A 21,792-nucleotide genomic window follows, 5' to 3' on the forward strand; every position below is an offset into this window, starting at 1 on the left:
TCCCCCAAAGAAAGGGAATCAATCAGCCTTTCTTCATTTTTTAAATATCTATGTGATCTATAAGGGGTTTTACAAATTGTATATCTGGTGCCACTAGTAGTCCAGTAGCAGAGAAAAAAGATTAGAACCCCCCACCCACCCAGAAATATTGCAGAATCGTTAAAAGAAGGGGGGGAGGCATGGTGAGAAAACATACCAAGAGAAAAAGACCACACTAGATAAGTCTATTGCATAAATCAAAAGGGTTTATGTCATAACATGAGCATGTGCCATCTCTGCTTGTATATTGAATTTCAGTAGTTGGTTGCATAAAGAAGTAAAGTGTAATGAAACTGGCAAGCCAAGTATTCCCCAGTCAGCCTTATCTTTGTTCCATTTGTCCTTCAGATAGAGCTTTTCTTGCCTTTTTCAATAAAACCCATCCAGCTTTTTTTTTTTTTTTTTTTTTTTTTTTTTTTTTTTTTTTTTTTTTTTTTGCATCTCTCAGTAACTGAGCTGAGAAGACCAATGAGATTTGGAGCTTTTATAGTTCTTAGCAGCTGCTTTTTTCAGAGATCAAGACTTGGAATGCTGCTACATGGTATTAATTCTTAACTATTGATGTGTCCCTGTAGGGCACGTGTTTTTCTGGGGGTAGGATGTGGGGAGGGGGAAGAAGGGCAAAGGATGACACCCGTCAAGCGTGCTCTGGACAGTGAACCCTCATTTCCTTATTTCCTAGGACCCTCTTTGCAAGCTCAGTGCTTAACCTGACTGAACTGGCTGCCCTTCGGCCTGACCTTGGGAAGCTGAAAAAGATTCTCTACTTCCACGAGAACCAATTGGTATATCCTGTCAAGAAATGTCAGGAGAGGGATTTCCAGTATGGATACAACCAAATTCTCTCATGGTAGGTATCAACTGTATCCTGATATTTAGTCCTTTGCTACTTCTATCTTGATAGATGGTTAGCTTTTAAATCTGGAGACCTAATGTACCCTTATTTTAAAACACCTTAAGATAGGTACAGTGTTTATTTAAACATACCTTCCATGGTAGTAATTACTTATGCCTCTGCAATATATGTATAGGATCACAGCTAATCCTTTTATAAAATAAATATATACATTTATATATGTATATAAGATCTAATATGTTGAACTAATTATCTACTTTCTACAACATTCACAGTGGAATCAACGGGTTCACAGGGACCTTCTTCACCCCTGATTCTCTCATCTGCTGTTTAAGACATACTTTCAGGAAAGGGCAGTCAGTCTGCTCTTTTGCCAACCACTTTCAATGAATCCAGCTAAAATCAAAATAGAAATTTTCAGAGGAGTAAACAAAAAATAAGACGTAATGGAGCAAGGAGGTTTGTTTGTTTGTTTGTTTTTATATAATTTGTAAAAGAAAACTATGGAAAATGAATCTTTAGGTAGTTGTTGGTATTTTTCGCCCCCTCATTGAGTCTTCTGAAATTGCACTGCCTTAAAATACCATGACATTTCAAAGGTGATGGTCCTTCTCTCTTGTTACTTCAACAAAGTGTATCTCCTGAAGCTTACTTAATGAAAGAAGTTAATAACAACCCTGAAACGGCTTGGCTATTGCATCCTATTCACACAACTGCAACAATCGAATTGACTAAGTTTGGCCGTGAATGGCTAATTTTTACTCACCTTTTTAAACAGTTATTAGCAATTGGGATTGTTGATGTGTTTAAAGAGACTCTCAACTCTTGCAAGTATAGTCCATAGTTTAGTTGACATAGAAAAGCAGCTCTATGGCGCTGCGTCTGTGTTTTGAGCATTTTGTGAATGCTTTTCTGCAATCATTTTTACAAGCTGCTTCAATTGTGAAGTAGCAGTGCTATCAAAAGAGTGGAACTGCTTCCCATCAAATGTCTCATAAAAAAGCAACCATTTTAAAATTTCATAATAAAATTAAAATACTTTCTTTTATATTGAAACAGAGAAGGGAAATATGTTTTAAAAACAAAAATAAAATCATTTTGTGCTTTATCAATATGGAAAACATTTGTAATATTCTTTTGATTTCTTGAATTAGCATCATTCTTTTCCTCAGATAGTGTGTGTTTATTACCCTTGAGAAATAACTGGGGGAAAAAATTAAGCCCATTTTTCCCTTTATGGGTGGCTTTAAAGTTAATGGAAGTTACACTCACTCATATCAGGGAGGAAATGCATGAAAAAGAGTATTTCTGTAAACTATCTTGGATCTTTAATTTAGCATAGACTGGGTGTTAAGATTGTAAGTAGTTGGGTTGTATGCGGATATTTGGAAAAAAAAATTTAGCTTACTGCCCCTCATCTCTCTCTTCCATAAAAGATTGTTTTTGCTTGTAGCAATGAGACTATAAAAACTCCTACATGATTTTTCAGCATTGCTCTTCTCATGAGGGTAAACTGTTAGACATGCTTGGAGAGAAAAAAGTGGACTTGATCATTGGTTGGCTTGTTAATAAGAAAAAAATGGCTCACAGTTATCCAGAGGAAAAATAAGAGTGTCAGGAAGCAGTCCTGTTCAGATTCTCTTTGAAACATATGACTCCCGCTTCCTCAAATGTTTCTCTAGTTTTCTTGCTGACTTCTGCTTTTGTTGGCACTGGGAGATTTCTTTCCTGGCCGTGTGGCAGTTAAGGACTTTAGAGATGACTGACATAAGCACTCACCTTAAAGAGAGGTTTCACTAACCCTCTGACTTACGAACACATGTCGCAACTATATATGATGACCTGTGGGTCGCTATTACAATATGTGACATATGGTGAAAACAGACTAGCTGTAAAACATCCTTCAACTTTTGCTATATTATTATATTGGCTTCCTTATTGCTTGGTGTTGTGTCAGCACTTCTCTGACATTCTTTTGTATTATCCATGTTGTAATCACCCCTATCCCCAAATTGGCACTAGGTCACAACTAAAAAAAAAAATAACTTGTATGGGAAAGCAGTTTTGTGAGGCAGGCATAGGGGTGACAGGTCAACATTCTTTTTGTTCGTTTTTTATTCCGCTCTATATTAATAACAGGAACTTTAGCTGTCTCAGTAAATGTGAATTAAACTAACCTGAGGCTGTGCTATGGTGTGTATTCCTCTTCTATAAGCTCTGCTTATTTATCTGTGTTTTGCAGTCTATGGACTTGCATGTCTTCTTTCAGTCTTTTTTTTTTTTTTTACCTGTCATTTTAAAGGTGAAGTAAAACTGTTTTTTCTATTGGATCCTATATCAAAGCATTTGTATTCATTTTATTAAGATCCGGTGACACTGAGACACCGTTTCATTGCTTACTAGGTAAAACAGCGATTATCAACCTTTTTTATCTCATGGCACACAAAAACTAATTACTAAAATTCTACAGCACACCCAAAAATATATTTTATGCCAATATGATTAAAAAATAGGTATAATTTTGATTCAGTCACACCAGACAGCTATTGCTGTGTTGGCTGCTGTCATTTTTTAATTGACAATCTAAGGGAAAAGAGGTCAGTGCCCCTAACTAAATAGTCAGATATTGCATGTTTTAAAAATTCTTGTGGCACTCCAGTTGAAAATCCCCTGCTTAAAGCAAAGAGGGCCATTTAAAAAAAATCAAAACAATGATCTCTGAAATCAGTATTTTGACGCATAAAGGGAACATAGTACATATTTATACTATAGACAGGGTGGGGCAAAGGTGAGTTCACAGTTGTTCATATGGAAAATAATACAATAACACAAGAATATAAGCTCCGTGTTTTGTGTACTCACAATTGTAAATGTACTTTTGCCTCACCCTGTACTTATGTTTTATCCTGCCCTCACCCATGGTTATCATTTGTGGTCATTGGTTTCCAAGAATATGTTATAGAAAATTCTGAAAATTGCTCATGTATTTATGACACACAGACTTTGTTTTCACATTGTCTTATAGCTGTGTATTTCAGATTGCTTTTTGTTTTTTAAAAATATTATGGGGAGGAGCACAGTCTTTCATTTACAGCAGTAGCCAATATTGCATTTGTTTTGTTTAATTATGAAAGTCCATGGTATTGTGATTCTTTATAATGAGTTCCTTTATGTAATGATTTCTGCCAATTTCTTTTACTTCTCTGACTATTTCAAATATCTTGGTGAAATTATTTGTAGAGGCCCCATATGATCCCTCCTGTATAGCCCAGAACTTTAAAAAGTTTCTTGAAGCAAGGGTTAAAACAAGAAAGAGACTTCAACCACATACTTTGAAGGTATGCTCTAGTATGAAACAGCTTTATCTCAATTAGTCCCCTTGGAGGTAGTGAAAAATATGGCAGACATTCTGTTCTCAGTAGTATGGTATAAAACAACCTCCATCACTGACAGAGAAACCAACATGGGTGGTTGGGTCACAAAGCAAAAGGTCCTACTGTACTTATTGCTATTGATAGTATAGAAAGTTCCTGACATTGTAGAAGAATATAATTGGCTTTGAAGCCTCACAGGAAAGCATTAAATCATTTAATTCCTCTCCTGCCTTTCATCCTGACACCAACAATCTAACTTCCCATGATCCTATATAAATAAAGAGCTAATATGCTAATTAGACCAAACAGCCAAATGACCATCCGGACGACCTTCCAGACGAAGCCAGGGCCGTAAGGGCCAGCTGGGGCTGCGAGGGCCAAGCCCCTTGCACGAATTTCATACATGGGGCCTCTAGTATAATATAACAAAATGAACTTATCTATTAGAGGCATTTTGATAACTACTTATGGAAGTGCAGAGTATTTTTTTTTTTGCAAGCCCAAGGTGCAGTGTAAACTCTGTTGGGCTCATCATTTGTATTTATCCTTTCCCTTTATAGCCTGGTGGCTGATGTGGTGGTATTCAACTCTCTTTTTAATATGGAGTCGTTTCTCACTTCTATTGGGAAATTTATGAAGCTGATTCCTGACCACAGACCCAAGGATCTGGAAAGCATCATCAGACCCAAGTGCCAAGTTATTTACTATCCCATCAGGTTTCCTGATGTGAGCAGGTCAGTACGTTTGACTCTGTTTGTCAAATTATTTCCCAACTGTGTAGCAATTGGTGTTCTTCTTGCCAATTTTATCTTCTCAGCATAAGCATGGTTAATTAGAGAATCGAATTCCATTTCACCATGCTGTGATTTGCAAAGATTTTAAATAATCATTTGTCCGACCTATCACTGAATGGTTACTTCTGATATTGAGATCTTCCTTTCTTTTATCTTATTTATTTGTTTGCTAAAACAAGCTGTTTTGACTTTTAACACTTACTGTTTTGGTTCTTTCCTTGTTTTGTTAAAGAAGTCATCATCAAGCCTATTTCTCAACTTTTGCATTCAGCTTATATCCATTGATGTATATGTATAATAATAACTGTTCTAAGTAAATCAGTGCTAAAGTTTGCTGCTTGGATTACTTTCATTTTCCATGCTATTTTCTTCACTTTTTCCCTTCTTCCATTTTTTATTATTTATATTATCTTAATAGAGAGTTGGGTATTCTGTGTTGGGTCACAAAAGCGCTTAATTGCCATTTCTCTTTCTCAGTTACTAAGGACATTTTTTATTACCCTGGTTGCTAGGCCCACCCTGAATTAGCAACGAATGATGTGGCTCAAAGGGAACATTTTAGAATTCCTTTTCACTTTTGATTAAACCTAGCAAAATTGTTTTTACTACCACCAGAAGTATTTCTCCCTTGTGAATAGTAAGTTTGCTTCAGTGGGATTCACACTAGCTGGGGATGCTGCTGTTTTGTAACTGGCTGTGTCCTTAAAAAGAGTTCAGGGACAGCTGTCTCTTCCCCATCCTTGAAATGAAGGCAGGAAACGATTTAATGTCCATCCGTGCTATGCAGCCAGTACTCTCTGTGTTCTGGACTTACAGAGCTCGTCCAGATTTTGCTATGGAGACAGTTGTCCTCATCCACACCCCAATGCTGGTTTATTTGAGTTTCTTATTAGTAAGTATTTCATTGAAGAAAAATATGCCTAATACCAAGTCAAATGAGTGAGTCATACAGTTTCAGTTAGAGCACCTTGCCCAGTCCTTACTTTACAGAGTTCAGAGAGCAGGCCCAGGGGGCAGAGATTGTCTTGAACTCACACAGCTGGTTATTGTCACAGACTAGATTAAAGTTGGGGCCCTATGAATTTTTATTCCATTTTTTTGTACTGTCCAAGCTTCCTGTCAATGTTGGTCATTTGTCAAAAACATTAAATGGTTTATTTACAGTTTTGAATACTATCAAGCTAAGTGAAACTAAGATAACCATCGATTTTCAGATACATACATATATGTATGTATACTATGTACTTGTATAAATACAATTTTCTTATGTCTGATAAATTTCAACTTTTGAAAAATATAGTTGTTATACATTAGATCCACGATTATCTCAAACACAGCTTATACTTTAGATCATATTTTTAAAATATGAACCTTATTTTTGACATGTTTTTATGTTTTTCATATAATATAAAGTAAAAATATACATCTTTAGATAAATAGGTGGTTATAGCACATCTTAATTATTACTGCTATAGAATTCCAAATAAATACTGTTTTAAATTCATTTGCATATGACATATCCCTCCATCATTATGTGTTTAATACACCTGTGGCAATTGAATAGTTTATTAATTTATACTGTATTACCATAAATACATCTCGCTAAATGGAAGAAGGTTAAGAAATATTGTGGCCAAGATAACATTCATAAGCGAGGTCTTAGCCCAGAGTGTTATTTGAGTTATTTTCAAATGGTAATTTGCTTTATCCAACCCAAACTCATATAGTGTAAGTAAGTGATTATTTGCATGAATGACAATCATTCTAATGCCTCCAGTCTTAAAAGAGTATTATTTTGTTGAGATGTTGAAAAATACTTAGTAATTCCAAAGGCAAAGTCGCCAATGTGATTTTAAAATACAAACACAGTTTTTGAATGCTTATATCTTTCTCCCTTTACAAATATTATTTGGTCATGGCAAAAATGGGTTCAAGTAAAAACAAAGAAGAAGGTACAATTAAATTATTAATACAATGTGCTGTAATAATATATAATAATGGATAGTAAACAGGGAAGGGAAAACGCCATATTTCAGCAAAATCTGTGAGGCTTTATAATGTGGATAACTGTTAAAACACAGAACATGTCTGTCACATAGGGATTCAGTAACATTTGGCTTGTGGCACCTGCTGTGACCTCATGTCCTCCTCCCCCTCCACTGCTTTATTGTCAAAGAGCAGGACACAGTATACAGAACGAATGTTCACTTGAAAATGTTTCATTATATGAATTTATTTTTGGATGGGAAATATCTTTAACACCAAAGTTGCACATACATGTATTTGAGTCTGCCTTACAAGCTCTGTGACCTGTACTAGTATAAGTGAAATGACCCTGAGCTTAGGTTCTTTAATGGTCATGATTATTTTTGCCTTATAACCTCATAGGTATGATGTTGTGACTAAATGAATTAGTGTGTGGCAAATGCCTAGCATAATGCCTGACATACAGTAGTGTCCCAATGGAGATGAATTCATCTTATTAACACCCCATCCCATTCTTTTATAACCTAGCACATTTATTGTCACCTGCATATAAAGGGCAGTGTTCTTCTCTCTTTATTAGTGAGCACATGAAAAATAGAGAGGTACTAAAAAGAAAAAAGAGAGCCCGGCTGGTTGAGTGTCAACCCAGGAACCCAGAGATATCGGTTCAATTCCTAGTCAGGGCACATGCCCCGATGGTGGGCTTGATGCCCGGAAAGGGGCATGAAGGAGGCAGCCAATCGATGTTTCTCTGTCATCATTGATGCTTTTATCCCTTCCTCTCTCTCAAAAAATCAATAAAAACATATTTTTAAAAAAGAGAAAACTACTCTGCCATATAAATAGATCAGTTTATTTATTCTCTTTATCACTCTGACTCAGCCTTTTGACCTTCAGAGAACCTACCACCCATTGATTGAGCCAACCCCTCACTTTCATTCTTCTCTTACCCTAATTCCCCTCCTTCTTCCCCAGCCTAATTCTCATATTCTATTGTAATACTCTTTTGCATATACTTTCAAATCTTTTGCCGCCTTTCCTTTGTATTTAATGAGGAGAAGACATCCTGCCATTCTTATTGGTCTACTCTAAACCCATTACTCCTAAATTCAGATGGAACCTTGATCTGCCTGGCAAGCATACCACATTCTCCTCTTTTAAATAACTAACCCTGCCGAAACCGGTTTGGCTCAGTGGATAGAGCGTCAGCCTGCGGACTGAAAGGTCCCAGGTTCGATTCCGGTCAAGGGCATGTACCTGGGTTGCGGGCACATCCCCAGTGGGAGATGTGCAGGAGGCAGCTGATCGATGTTTCTAACTCTCTATCTCTCTCCCTTCCTCTCTGTAAAAAATAAATAAAATATTTTAAAAATAAAAATAAATAAATAAATAAATAAATAAATAAATAACCCTGCATTTTCCTTCCTTTGTAAACATCTAATAGTAAAGGCTCTAATTTCATCCTCAGATCATGACTGAGAAAATAGAGGCAGTCAGGTGAGAATTCTGTCCTCTGCCACCACCATGTCTACACAGTTGTGTGCCTCTGGGGCCTGGTCTCCATCTCCACACCCGGTCCTGTGGGTGAACTGGCCTTGCTCCTGTCTGAGGCCCTTCCTCCACTCCACTCTTTGTCAGAGCCCATCCTTCTCCCAAACCTAAGGACTGCTGTTCTAACAAGTTTTTCTTCTCTCTTCTGCATCATCATTTTTCCTTTCTTCTGGATCATACTATTAGCATACAAAAATGCTGTTAGGTTTTACATCTTTTGAAAAAATTCTCTCTTGAGTCCACCTCTCCCTTCCACTACTGCCTCATTTCCTTCTTTCTCTCAGGACCAAAACTTCTTGCAAGACTTGTTATTTGTTATTGCTAATTTCATTACCATTGTTCTCTCCAAAAGCTACTTCACTGAAACAGTTTTTGTCCTGTCCAGGTCACCTGTGACTTCCATGTCTCTGCATCCTGTGGTCACCTCTCAGTCCTCATTTTACTTGACGTATCACAGTAATTGACATACTATGACACATCCTTCAGTTGGTTTCTGGGACACATAGGTTGCTGCTTTTCAAACTTGTTGTTGGCTTCTTATCATTGCCCTGCCCTTTAAGTTTGGACTGGCCTTTGGCACTCTTAATACTTAAAGGGTTGGTAGAGGAAGAGCCAAGGACTGAAATGAGAAAAGAAGATAAAGGGGTCAGAAGGTCAACAATGAGAGAATTCCCTTGTGGAACAAAGGGAAGAGTGTTTTAAGATGATGGTCAGCCGAAACCGGTTTGACTCAGTGGATAGAGCATCGGCCTGCGGACTGAAAGGTCCCGGGTTCGATTCCGGTCAAGGGCATGTACCTGGGTTGTGGGCACTTCCCCAGTGAGGGATGTGCAGGAGGCAGCTGATCGATGTTTCTAACTCTCTATCTCTCTTTCTTCCTCTCTGTAAAAAATCAATAAAATATATTAAAAAAAAAAAAGATGATGCTCAGTAGGGAAAGCAGAGGAATGAGATTGACTAAAGTGATGACTAAAATGTGTCCTTGAATTTTTCAATTTAAGTGTCAGTGGTACCCCACCCTGCATTCTGCTAACTCACAGGAAAGTTTCATACATTCTTTCTGGTAGCCACACGAACTTAGGATTCAAGTCCGGATAAGACCTCTTTCTCTTTCTGCGTATCTGTGTGTCTTTCTCTTTTACACACACACACACACACACACACACACACACACACACACATTCTCCTCCTCCTTTTATGGATGAAGGCACTGAGGCCCAGAGAAGGTAAGTGTCTCCTGGTAATCACATAGCTAGATAAAGACGAGCAGGAACTAGAACCCATAACTCAAAATCTCCCTCCAGTGCTCTCACCCCACTGATTGCAAATTCAATTTCAGCTCCCAATTGTCTTCTTGCTCAGCTGACAACAGATTAGCAGCATCCAATTGGGGGTGTGATAAAGGCAGGCTCATGACAGCAGTAAAAAGTGACAGCTGACTGACAGCTTGACAACAAGGGAGGAGAGAGTTAAACTATTAAAAAAATATGAGAAGTGAAAAAGCATAGCAGCCTGGAGCCCTTCCGGGCAGGGCAGGCAGCTCTCACATGGAGGGTCCCCTGCCGGCATTTGTCCTCAGTGGCACAGCTCGAACATCGAAGGATGACTGTGATTTTATCACGAAAGAGAAAATGGCAGCCCGTACATTCCTTTTAAGAATGTAAAGAAATGGCTCAGCCGGTGTGGCTCAGTGGTTGAGCATCGACCTATGAAGCGGGAGGTCATGGTTTGATTCCTGGTCAGAGCACATGCCCAGGTTGCGGGCTCTATTCCGGGTGTAGGGCGTGCAGGAGGCAGCTGACCAATGATTCTCTCTCATCATTGATGTTTCTATCTCTCTCGCCCTTTCCCTTTCACTCTGGAATCAGTAAAAATATATTTTTTTAAAAAAGAATGTAAGGAAATGTGGAAGCCACTTTTGGAAGAAAGTATAAATCACAGTAAAGGAAGGTAAACGTCATGTCCTACTGTAGGGCATACATGAGCCATGTTTACCTAACGGAAGATGATGAACACCCAGACCCTTTCTCATGCAGTTGTACTAGCTGTGAGCTTGGGTGACTAGGGAACATGTCAACAAGCTATCATTTTAGATCTTCCTGATTGGGGCCCTTTGATGGACCAAGCTTCTTTGTGCTGCTGGCTCTATGCACCAGCTTCTTCAGTACTGAAGGCATCCAGACTTGCCAGATGATTAACAAAGCCCATTTGCCACATTAATACCATATCTCAGCCTGTTTGAGCTGCTACCACAAAGTATCGTAGACTGGGTGGCTAGTAAACAACAGAAATGTATTTCTCATAGTTCTGGAGGCTGGGGAGTCCAAGATCAAGGCTCCGGTAGATTTGCTTTCTGGGGAAGGACTTCTTCCTGGTTCATCAATGACTTATCTTCTCACAGTGTTCTCGCTTAAGGAGGCATCGAGGGACCACTCCGGGGTCTTTTTAAAAAGGGCGCTAATCCCATTTATGAGGTCTCCACCCTCATGACCTAATCACCTCGCAAAGGCCCTATCTCCCAATATTATTACTTTAGGGGTTAGGATTTCAACAAATGAATTTTGAAAGAATGAAAATATTCAGCCTGTGTCTTATCAGAAGATTCATATTATCTGAAAACGTGGTGGGATGAGACTAATAACAGACACATTGCAGAGGAAAACTATTGTGCTAAATGATGTAGATTAGATGGAAATTAAGGAAATTCTGTGCATTTCAACAAAGCATAGTTCACACAGAACTCTGTGGTGCTGATGAGTGTGTGATGAGGAGGAAAGGAAGCAGTCCCGCAGCCTACCCTAGGCCATGTGACCGTCATCCAGGCAAGGCCTCCAGAACTAGGGCATGTTCCACATCCAGCCCCTTATGCAAATCTCAGTCTCGCGAGAGCAGAGCATCTAACCAGAACATTGCTTTCTGATCATGTCATCTCTGGAAGGTAGAGCTCACCCTAACAGCTCCCTTTGCTGATTCTTATTTTAGCCCTGAATCTTGGAAAGTGCAGTATACATATTTTGCCATTTTCATCTTTCAACAAGTCTGAAATATATTTTCATTTATAGCTGAAGAGACTCAGCCATAGAGAATGTGAGTAACTCTGTGCCTACAGTCACACAGAAGTAAAGGTAGAACTAGAAGTCAATTGCTTTTATCCTGTTTCAGAACCCACATTCTTAACAGCCTTTCTATCCTGCTGGTCCTGCCAAGAGAGGGTCTGGTCTCCCGGTCCCTGGTACTTGACCCTGACCAGTGAAGGACAAGGGATTTATAAAAGAGAACCCACAGAAGCATCGAATGAAAGGGGACCTGTCATGGTAACATTATGGATAAAAAGACTCAAGGCTTCAGACCGTAGACTTTTAAAGGTTGGCATTTTGAAAGAAGAGGATACCTGAAGAGGAATGAAAAATGTTAGGGAAGAATTTTATTAGTAAAATTGAAGAGGGACCTAAAGAAGCAGAATAGGAAGACTGCTTCAAACAAACAGCTGTGAGATCAGACTGCTATTTTACGTATCAGACCATTCATTTTCTATTTCTAGTTATCTCTCATTTATGCAAATTTTCTTCTCTTACAAGTGAGTTTCTAGAATGACACCTGTCTCATAGGGCAAGGCCAATCCATTATAACTAGATTATCCCCACTTCCAACAAGTTGGACCACCTAAGAACGTAGAAATACAGTGATCATGTCTTTTAAAAGAATTCCATCAGGGAGGCATGACTAGGGAGTTTTAAAATGGATATGTCTGCTTCAAAAAAACATTCTGTTGTATAAAAGGTGACAAGAAATAAATGCTCAAGTTGTCAAGGCTTGATACATGTGTATATTTGTCACTTCTCTGCTTTCTCAGCCCCATTGTATTATGAAAAAAAGTTTCAATTTGTTCATTATATTTACCCATAATTGATGTAGAAAAGATCAAATGTATTATCCATGTATTTATTTTTTAATGCAGGGTGAGTGGGTGCTATATCCTTAGGAGTGGGAGTTTGGACTTTGAGCACAATGAAGCTGGTGTGCTTCCGATTGAGAAATCTGTAGTTTCTCTGGGTTTATTCCACTTCAGTCCCCATGGAGAACATCAGTGTCAACCTTGCTGAGATCATCGGGGGAGAATGTCATATGTTTCTGTGATCATTTCACTGTCTATTCTATTTCCCACAATATGGATCATCGGAGGTGTCCCAGAGTAAGAAGGAGTAGATTTCACCTGTGGGTTTCCTCATTTCATAGTAGATTGTACATCCCAGGAATAGGGATGAGATTAAACAAATAGCTGCTTTCCTCCTTCATTCCTGACAGCAGAGGAAGGAGGGAAAACCATGTTGGTCACTATGAGTAATCTCATTTATTGAAATCTAAAGAATTTCTCTGCACGTTTCTCTCTACCTTTTCCATGTAGCTAAAATGTGAAGCCAAAATCAGAGGTTTGTGGACTTTGCTTAACTATTTTTGAAACAAAAATGGAGAATTTTAAAAACAGTGTGAAAACTTTAAATGAAAACTCTCAGGCTGTGCAAACCACGACGAGGAGCCTAAGGGCTTTTTGGAGAATTCTTAGGAAAGAAAACACGATTTTCCATTGCAAAGCAGATGTGTCAGAAACAACAGCAGGTCTGCAGTTTGAGAAATTGTGGATGGATAGGACAGAAGGCAGCCCCCGTGGCTCCCCCACCAATTTTTTTTTGTTTTTTACAGTGAAGTTCTGCTTTTGGGATTGTTGCCAGAAAACACCTTAATCTTCTTACCACATGTGGCCGTATTTCTCAGATATTTTGAGAATGTATTAGTGTTAGACATATTTGTGAAAGGACTGTCTATGTTTTGTTTTTTTTTGAAATAATAAAGTGGGTACTGTCTTCTTAAATATTAATCTAGGCCTGAAGTCGAAGAATAAAAGTTTTGCTTCACTTTTACAAATTTAAACATACCCATATTTGCTAATAATTATTTTGGCTCTTAAAAATGAATGCAAAATCATGTTTTCTTTAAATGTCATTAAAATTTTCTTATAGGGTCACTGTGCTAAAAAAAAAAAAAAAAAAAGAAAAGAAAAAAGCTTTTGGTAAATCATTTCAGTGTTGAGCACCACTCATTGGGAAGAAATCGCCTTTATATATAATGCAAACCTTTCATGCTGCATTATACTGTGACCATCTTGCTGTTGCTAGCCTAATTACAGGAAGAGACTTTTGAGTTCAGCATATATATGCAATCCCTTTTTTTGTCTGAAGTTATATAGACCAAACCTTGCTTAATCAAGATTCATTTTTAAGGAAATTATTGTTTACTAGAGGCCTGGTGCACGAAATACATGCATTTGGGGGGATGTCCCTCAGCCCAGCCTACACCCTCTCCAACCTGGGACCCCTTGGGGGATGTCCGACTGCCAGTTTAGGCCCGATCTCACAGGGATCGGACATCCCTCTCACAATCCGGGACTACTGGCTCCCAACTGCTCCCCTGCCTGCCTGCCTGATTGCCCCTAACCGCTTCTGCCTACCAACCTGATCACCCCTAACCACTCCCCTGCTGGCCTGATTGATGCCTAACTGCTCCCTTGCCAGCCTGATCACCCCCAACTGCCCTCCCTTGCCAGCCTGGTCGCCCCTAACTGCCCTCCCCTGATGGCCTGGTCACCCCCAACTGCCCTCTCCTACCAGCTCGGTCACCCCCAGTTGCCCTCCCCTGCTGGCCTGGTCATCCCTAACTGCATTTTCCTGCTGGCCTGATTGCCCACAACTGCCCTCCTCTGCTGGCCATCTTGTGGTGGCCATCTTGTGACGACATGGGCACAGTCATCTTGTGACAATGTGGGGTGGCCATCTTGTGCGAGGGTGTGATGGTCAATTTGCATATTACCTCTTTATTATATAGGATATTAATGATAATTATAGCACCTAGATATATGCTCTCTTCTACTTATGCAATAGCAACCAGACCACAAAAAGAAGTACTCTGAAGTCATCAGCAACAGTAAAACTATCCTTGTTTCACAGGGTGATTTATTCCTGTTCTCATCAAGTATGGAGAACATGTGGCTTGATTTTGCATCAGGCATTCTATATACTTTTTTCTGATCCTCGTAGTTCTGGCCTAAGAAATTTGGAAGGTAAGAAGCAAAAGCCACAGATCACCGGGTAGAGTAATAACTTCAAGTCAGAAGACATACTCAGCAAGGGACTGCATCATCAACCCAAACGGAGTCAGAGAGCAGGCTTTCTACAAATGGCTGTGACTCTCATTTGACAGACTCAAACCATAGTTGAGGGGAATTCAACAAAGGCCTGCTTAGGCTCTCTTCCCCTCCGCAGGCTCAGGCCATCACTGAGTTTCCCAAAGCTCAACATCAGAGTATATAACAATCATGCTATATACTCTGTGCATTACATGAAGGCTATGTAACCATGCATGTTGGAAAGATTTCAGGTATGTTATTTGGATGTTTAAAGGATCAAGCTTTGTTATCTTTCTAAAAATCACTTATGCAGATCATTCCACTTTGGGGAATGCTGACTGAAAGATGGGAAGCAGCAGGGTGATGTGTGAGTATTCTCATTTGGATTATACCACTGACTGCAACTGTTCAGCCTAGGGCAGACCCTTCACCCCTCAGAGCTTCACTTTTTCATCTGTAAAATGAAAAGTGAAACAGAACTACTCTTAGGTTTATTATGAAGATAGATATAATTATAACAATACTAGAGGTCTGGTGCATGAAAATTCATGCGCTGGAGGGAGCGTCCCTCAGCCCGGCCTGCCCCCTCTCACAGTCCAGGAGCCCTCAGAGGCTGAAGGTGACCCGGCGATCAAGGGAAGGCGATGCCCCATTACACCTCTGCAGCTACCACTGCTGGCAGCGCAAGCCTCAGCCAGCCCTGGGCAGCTGGGCAACTGACATCCAATGCTTACCTGCCCCTCTAGCCGGCCCTGGGCGACTGGGCAGCCCCCATCTGAGGCTTGCCTGCACCTTGGGCATTGGCTGGGCAGCCGCCATCCAAGGCTTGCCTGCACCTCAGGCCGTCCCTGGGCAGCTGGGCGGCTGAGGGGATTGGGGAACTCTGGAGGCAGGCGTGTGGTGGGGCTGAGGGGACTGGGCGCTGCCATCTTTGAAGGCGGGGCAGTCAATTGGCATATTCCCTCCTTATTGGCTGTGGGTGCCACCATCTTTGTGACAGTGTAAGGGTCAATTAGCATATTCCCTCTTTATTAGATAGGATGCTGACTGAATTCAGTGCCTACAACCTGATAAGTGTTCAGTAAATGTCAGTGGTATTAAAAATACTCTCATGATATCATCATTTTAGTTATCTGTTGATAGGTTCTTTGACAAGCTCACCCATTCAGCATGATGCAAACAAAATTCTGAAAAACCCTAATAATTTTATAAACACCTGAGGATATTAAGTTTACCACTCATTCAAATAAATGTAAGGACTGTCTTTTACCAGCCAAGTGGCTCAGGTAACAGTGCGAATGCACGAGAGGAAAGTCCCATGTCTGCCTGGCGCCTGCAACCAGAGCTCACTCCTCCCGGGGCTGGGTGTGGAATGGAGACGGGGTGACCAGTACAGAAGTCATTTTAGTTGTTCGGCGCTCTTTTGAAGAATGCTAGAGAGTGTTTTAAAAAGTTGTCCATTAAAAAATAAACATCTTGGAAAGTTCATTCAACAGTGAGCTCCTAGAACACTCTTACCCAGAATGACTTATTCCCTAAGAAATCCAGATAAAAACTTTATTTTAAAAGATATTCTTTAAATATATGCTTCAAAGTAATTAAGTGCAATAAAAGATACTTAACAGTAATTTAATTCTTTGAGTTTTTATTAATGTCTTTGTTCACCCAACATTTCTTAAAAGCTCACTGTTTGTATGGTAGATGCAAGACATTCTGGGATATGAGGATATATAAGACAGGCTCCTTAATTGAGAGAGCTTTGTAGAAATGATAGGCAATACTCTGGTGACTATAAGAGAGAAAAAACAGTGCTTTTTATGGTATTGAGCTGGATATTAAAGACTGACTAAGCTTTAGGCATAATAATAATGACAATCATTTATCAAGTGCCTTTTCTGGGCATTCACTTTATGTGTATTATTTCTAATCTTTACCAAACCTCTGCAAGGCCAGCTTAACCTTCTGAACCTCTTTTCTGGCCTGAAATCATGCAACAACCCCAACCTTCTGGCCCCCATATGCTGTTTCCATTAGTGCCATGTTTCCATTTCTTGCTGTGAGGGAAAGGGGGTGGCTTAGAGTGAGGCCAAGGGCACATTTTGTAGGGAGAGAATAGGTACAACCAGATTCGTGGCAGTAACTGATCATCAGGTCCAGAAGAGATTAATTACCTTTGACTCAGTTGGGTAAAGAGGTGGGGAGATTAGAAATAAAAATCAAGGCTGAGGAATTTACACTTTAGCCAATAGACATTTGGGAGCCACTGCTAGATTAGGAAATGGGCAATTTTAGAAACTGAATTCACTGGGGTGACATTGGGTGAAAATATTATACAGGTTTCAGGTGTATAGTTCTACAATGCATCATCATATATTATTTGAAAACGGGGACATTTTTTTTCTGTGAACAACTTGGTCAAGAACCGAATTGTTAGAGATGGGAGTCGTTGTAGAACCAAGGTTTGACTGTAAACTCTTAAGTTCATCTTTATGGCCTGCAGTTCTCAATTCACTTACATCTAGAGATGGAATTTATCTGTTTGGGACACCCATCTCATTCAAACCCAATCCAAACCTGCTCTATTCAGTATCAACTGATGATACCTTGAGCACACACCGAGTGATTCTGTGGAGAAATGAAGGCTCTAGTCAAAACTACCACATTTCATTTTTATAACACCAAAACTTATTTTATAATACCAAATCCTAAAGTGTTTGTTATAATTATTTCCCACTAATTGAAGAGGGGACTTCTGTCTCAGGCTGTGAGAATGGATTTGAAAGGATATAAGCAAGAGACAGTAGGGAAATGGAATTCACCCTGGATTAATTAGGTGATGCTTTCTGTGGGAAATAGAAGAGAAGGGGGTGAATGAACTGAAAAATAAATCGTAAGTTTTGAAATTATTGTACAATGAACTGAGATAGGAAAATCAGAGAAAAATGTCAACCACATTTCTATTGTAGGCAAATTTGTTTTATTTTCAGTTTTAGGAAGTTTATATTTTCTTATAAAAGAAGAGACTCAAACTTTCCAGAACTGGAAGAGAACCTAAGAAATCAAAACTTTATTTATTTACTAGCTGGGGAAACTCAGCAGTGAGGGTTCTTGCTGAGGTTTTAGAGCTTTGTCACTGAGGAGTGACAATGTAGAGGCCAGTGGAAAAACTCATGAGATTGTTAGGCACAGGCATCGGGGTGTTTTATTGTCTTAGTAATTAGTAGGATAGGATTAGCTGGCATTGATAAAATAGATGGATATCACCAGGAATTGATGGTATTCAGAAATTCCCTAGGAGAGTTTGAAATATTTCAGTTGCATCACAACTTGTTACTGTTTTTCACTGACAATACCTAGCTCTTCAGCCTGTAACTCATTTTGAGATGAAAATGTGTATGACTCAGCCAACTCTATTTGCCTATAACATTTTGTTCTTCCAGTAAACACTGGGCTACTCGTATAAAACGTATTCTATGAGTGAGAAATTGGAGTTTCCAGCACTGGAAACTCAGAACCTGAAAATAAATTTGATCATCTTCCTTTCTTGGGATTTGGTGCCACAAATCCTGAGTGAACCAGTATTATCTATATATATATAAAGAGGTAATATGCTAATTGGTCCTAATGGTGTCCCAGTCACGACTGTCCAACAGGCTGCACGTGCACAGGAGTTGGTGGGCAGAGACAGGGGCAGTACGTACACAGGAGCTGGTGGGCAGAGATGGGGGTGGGGACTGTGCCACCGGGACATGAGACTACTGCCAAGGGCGGCCCCCCTCAGCAGAGAGCTCTCAGCACACTTGCACAGGGGTCTGAAGGCGCAGAGAGGAAAGGAGAGCAGATGGGCAATTAGGGGGTTTAGGCCAGGAGGGGAGAGCGGATAGGCAGTTAGGGGGATCAGATGAGGAGGGGAGAGCAGTAAGTGTGATCAGGCCAGCAGGGGAGCAGTTAGGGGCATCAGGCAGGCAGGGGAGCAGTTAAGGGCATCAGGATGTCAGGCAGGTGAGCGCTTAGGAGCCAGTGGTTCTGGATTGAGAAGGGATCCCAGATTGGAGAAGGTGCAGGCAGGCTGAGGGACCCCTTCCCCCTCACCTTGCATGAATTTTGTGCACCGGGCCTCTAGTAAACAATGATCAAAAATATCCAACAATTTCATGCTTCCTTTTTTGCAAGTTTTGTATACATTTGTAACCTTTATGGTTAGAAAATGTTCTGAAGCTTTTTCTCCATGTCTCTCTCCAAAGAATGTTAAACGTTCCACGGCATGATGGCTGTGGCAAGATGCCTGCTCTGCCTCTTCCAGGACCCTCAGGTGAAGTCCTCTTTTTATTCTTGAGACCTGTTGGATAGCTGGCTGATGCCCCAGGGGTGAGCCCATGGGTTAGCTCGGAGGGTGCCACAGGGGAGGGGTGAGGGTGGAGGGGGGAGTTTCGGGGATTAGAGGAGGACATGTGGTGCAGAGGGAAAACATGAACTTGGGAGTCACTTGGCTTTCAGTCTTGGCTCAGCCACTTTCTCAAATTATGTCACCCTCTCTGACCCTTAATTTCCCTCGCATCAAATCATAGAGTGGAATTGAGGATTAAGTGAGAGAGAACAGGGATAAATTGTGTCACACAGTGCATAGTTTATATTCATGCACATCTCCCTGCCCGTCCTCTCGGTGCCACCACACCTGCTATTCTTTTCTTACCAGTTTTAATTGCCACGCACAGGCAGCTGAACTGGCGACCTCTTTGTGTTGCTACCTTAATGTCTGAGGCTTTTGGTGATTATTCAAAGATGTAAGGTTTAATTTGTGCTCATGGATAATATTTAGTTGTGTGTTTTTTTCTATCTCTCATTACTAACTTAGTTCACTTAAATGACTTTTTATAATAAGTCCTTAGTTATTACTTTTCCTGCTGTTTCTGGATATTTTTCACCTGCTCTGTTTTGTTTACTTTTAATTCTTCTCTTATCTGTGTTTGTTACGTTTTACTTTATGGCTGTTGTCCAGGGTTAACGCTTGTGGAACAGGGCCGCTATAGTCCATAAAAGTCCATGGAATTACGTTTTCATTTCTGTTCACATCATTACCTGCAATTGTGGAGTCCTGGGCTCTGAAGGAAAACTTATTTCTACTCCTGCTTGCAGGTATTTCTTTTCATCTCATGAATGTGCAAGTTGGTTGAAGGTGCAGTACTTCTACTTGAAGGTAGATAAGGAAGCATTTTATGGTACCAGGTTATTATTTACTTTCTAAACATGCAGGTGGCAGGAAAAGGCTAGTTTGAGATTGTAGAGTTTATTGCAGACAAATTTGTAACACAAATAATATATCAAAAACTAACTGTAATTTCAACAACCTCTTCGATACTTAATTATTGTTTCTGGCAGAAGATCTTCTTGTACAACAAACAAGATTGCATTAGAATTGTGGCTCTCCAGGAGTAGAATCCTTGGGTGATACATCCCCTCCCAGTTGATTAACGTTTCATTCCATGAAACATATCTTTGGGATCTAATTGTTTGACCTGGATTAATAATGTATGATGATATGTATGCCCTCAAATAATGTGTTTTTCCCCTATAAAAAATTCCATCAAACAATTATAACCATGGTGGTAAAATATAGCCTCAAGCTGTGGTTTTCAATATTGGCTACATATTATAATCTCCTGGGAACTTTTTAAAAAAATTCCATTGTCTAGCCCAATTAAGTCAGAATCTCTGGTATTGTTATTCTGTTTTGTGTTGTTTTAAGTTCCCCAGGTTATTCTACTGTGTGGTCAAGGTTGAGGACCCCGAACCTAAAGCATCTCTATAAATCAAGTTGTGTGGAGGGTCCATGTAACTGCAGCAGCCCCTCCTGGTGCACGTGAGTTCTTTTCAGGATTGCCCGAATGTAGTTCCTGTCCTTGGGCAATCTATGGTGAAAATTGAGTGTCTTCATGAAAATGAATTTGTAGCCCAGCCTGCATGGCTCAGTCGTTGAGCGTTGACCTATGAAGCAGGAGGTCATGGTTCCATTTCCGGTCAGGGCACATGCCTGGGTTGCAAGCTAGATCCCCATTGTGGGGCATGCAGGAGGCAGTTGATCAGTGATTCTCTCTCATCATTGATGTTTCTATCTCTCTCCCTCTCCCTTCCTCTCTGAATCAATAAAGATATATTAAAAAAAGAAAAGAAAATGAATTTGTATAATTCTCTGGCTGTCCTGATGAGAAATAAGAAAATGTTAAAAATTGTATTTACCCTTGATTTCTGTCTCCATACGCGCTGGCATCCCTCCATTTCCCATTGACTGAACGTTCAGTTTTTCTCTTCACTGTTTTTCTTGGGTGACATTGGGAGTTTTCACCATCTGATGAAGGCAGATGTATTTTCAAATAAAAATGTCTGAAGCATTTGTTCTTCCTACTACTCCTTTCTTTGGCAGAATATTCATATAGTTGATAAATAGTTTGCTTTCCTTAAATACCTTTTCATATACTCTTTGTAGCATGTTTCATGGGTATTTTAACCGAGTTTTATGGTTTTTCATGAAATAAGGTATTTTCTAAATATGTTATGCTGAATTTAACTGAAATAAGCAGTTGCACTGTATGCCTTTAAAATGATGATGATATCTTGCATTTGAGGGTAACACTTCCATCCTGAAGATTCCAAAGCACACTGCGAATGGTTACAAATTAGACAGTGGTGTGCAGTCACCACTGTGGAGTGAAGCGTGGCAGCTGTTTAACAGCTCATCGCAACACTACACAGCAGGTTAGGGTAGTGAGTGAAGAATAGTACTGGATGCACTTGAAAAATTGCTAGGGGGGTGAGGTAAGCAGGATGTAATTACCTAAGTTGGAACTTATCCAGGACATAAGGCCCACACCTCCAGTCTTAGAAGAGGCTGCTCTGCCTCTGTAATAACCATGTACTTGCAGTCAATGTAACTGAATCCTAAGGGTGCTTCTACCCTCCTCAGACCATCAGTGTAGGCTCTGATGGTGCTCCAACCAAGACAAAAAAAACAAC

At 40.0% G+C, this 21,792-nt stretch overlaps 1 protein-coding gene across 2 annotated transcripts in view; it reads left to right on the forward strand.

Annotated features, from left to right (window-relative positions):
- GTDC1 (glycosyltransferase like domain containing 1) overlaps positions 1–21,792 on the forward strand; it is a 361,495-nt gene that overhangs the window by 173,811 nt on the left and 165,892 nt on the right. For both annotated transcript variants that reach the window (XM_081095911.1, XM_081095910.1), the window contains exons 4-5: positions 722–889; positions 4,830–5,003. In XM_081095911.1, coding sequence (XP_080952037.1) covers positions 722–889; positions 4,830–5,003 — 342 coding nt within the window. The remainder of the gene's footprint in view (positions 1–721; positions 890–4,829; positions 5,004–21,792) is intronic.

This window comes from Myotis nattereri, assembly GCF_964212035.1.
Source record: "Myotis nattereri genome assembly, chromosome: 7".
Taxonomy (NCBI): Eukaryota; Metazoa; Chordata; class Mammalia; order Chiroptera; family Vespertilionidae; genus Myotis; species Myotis nattereri.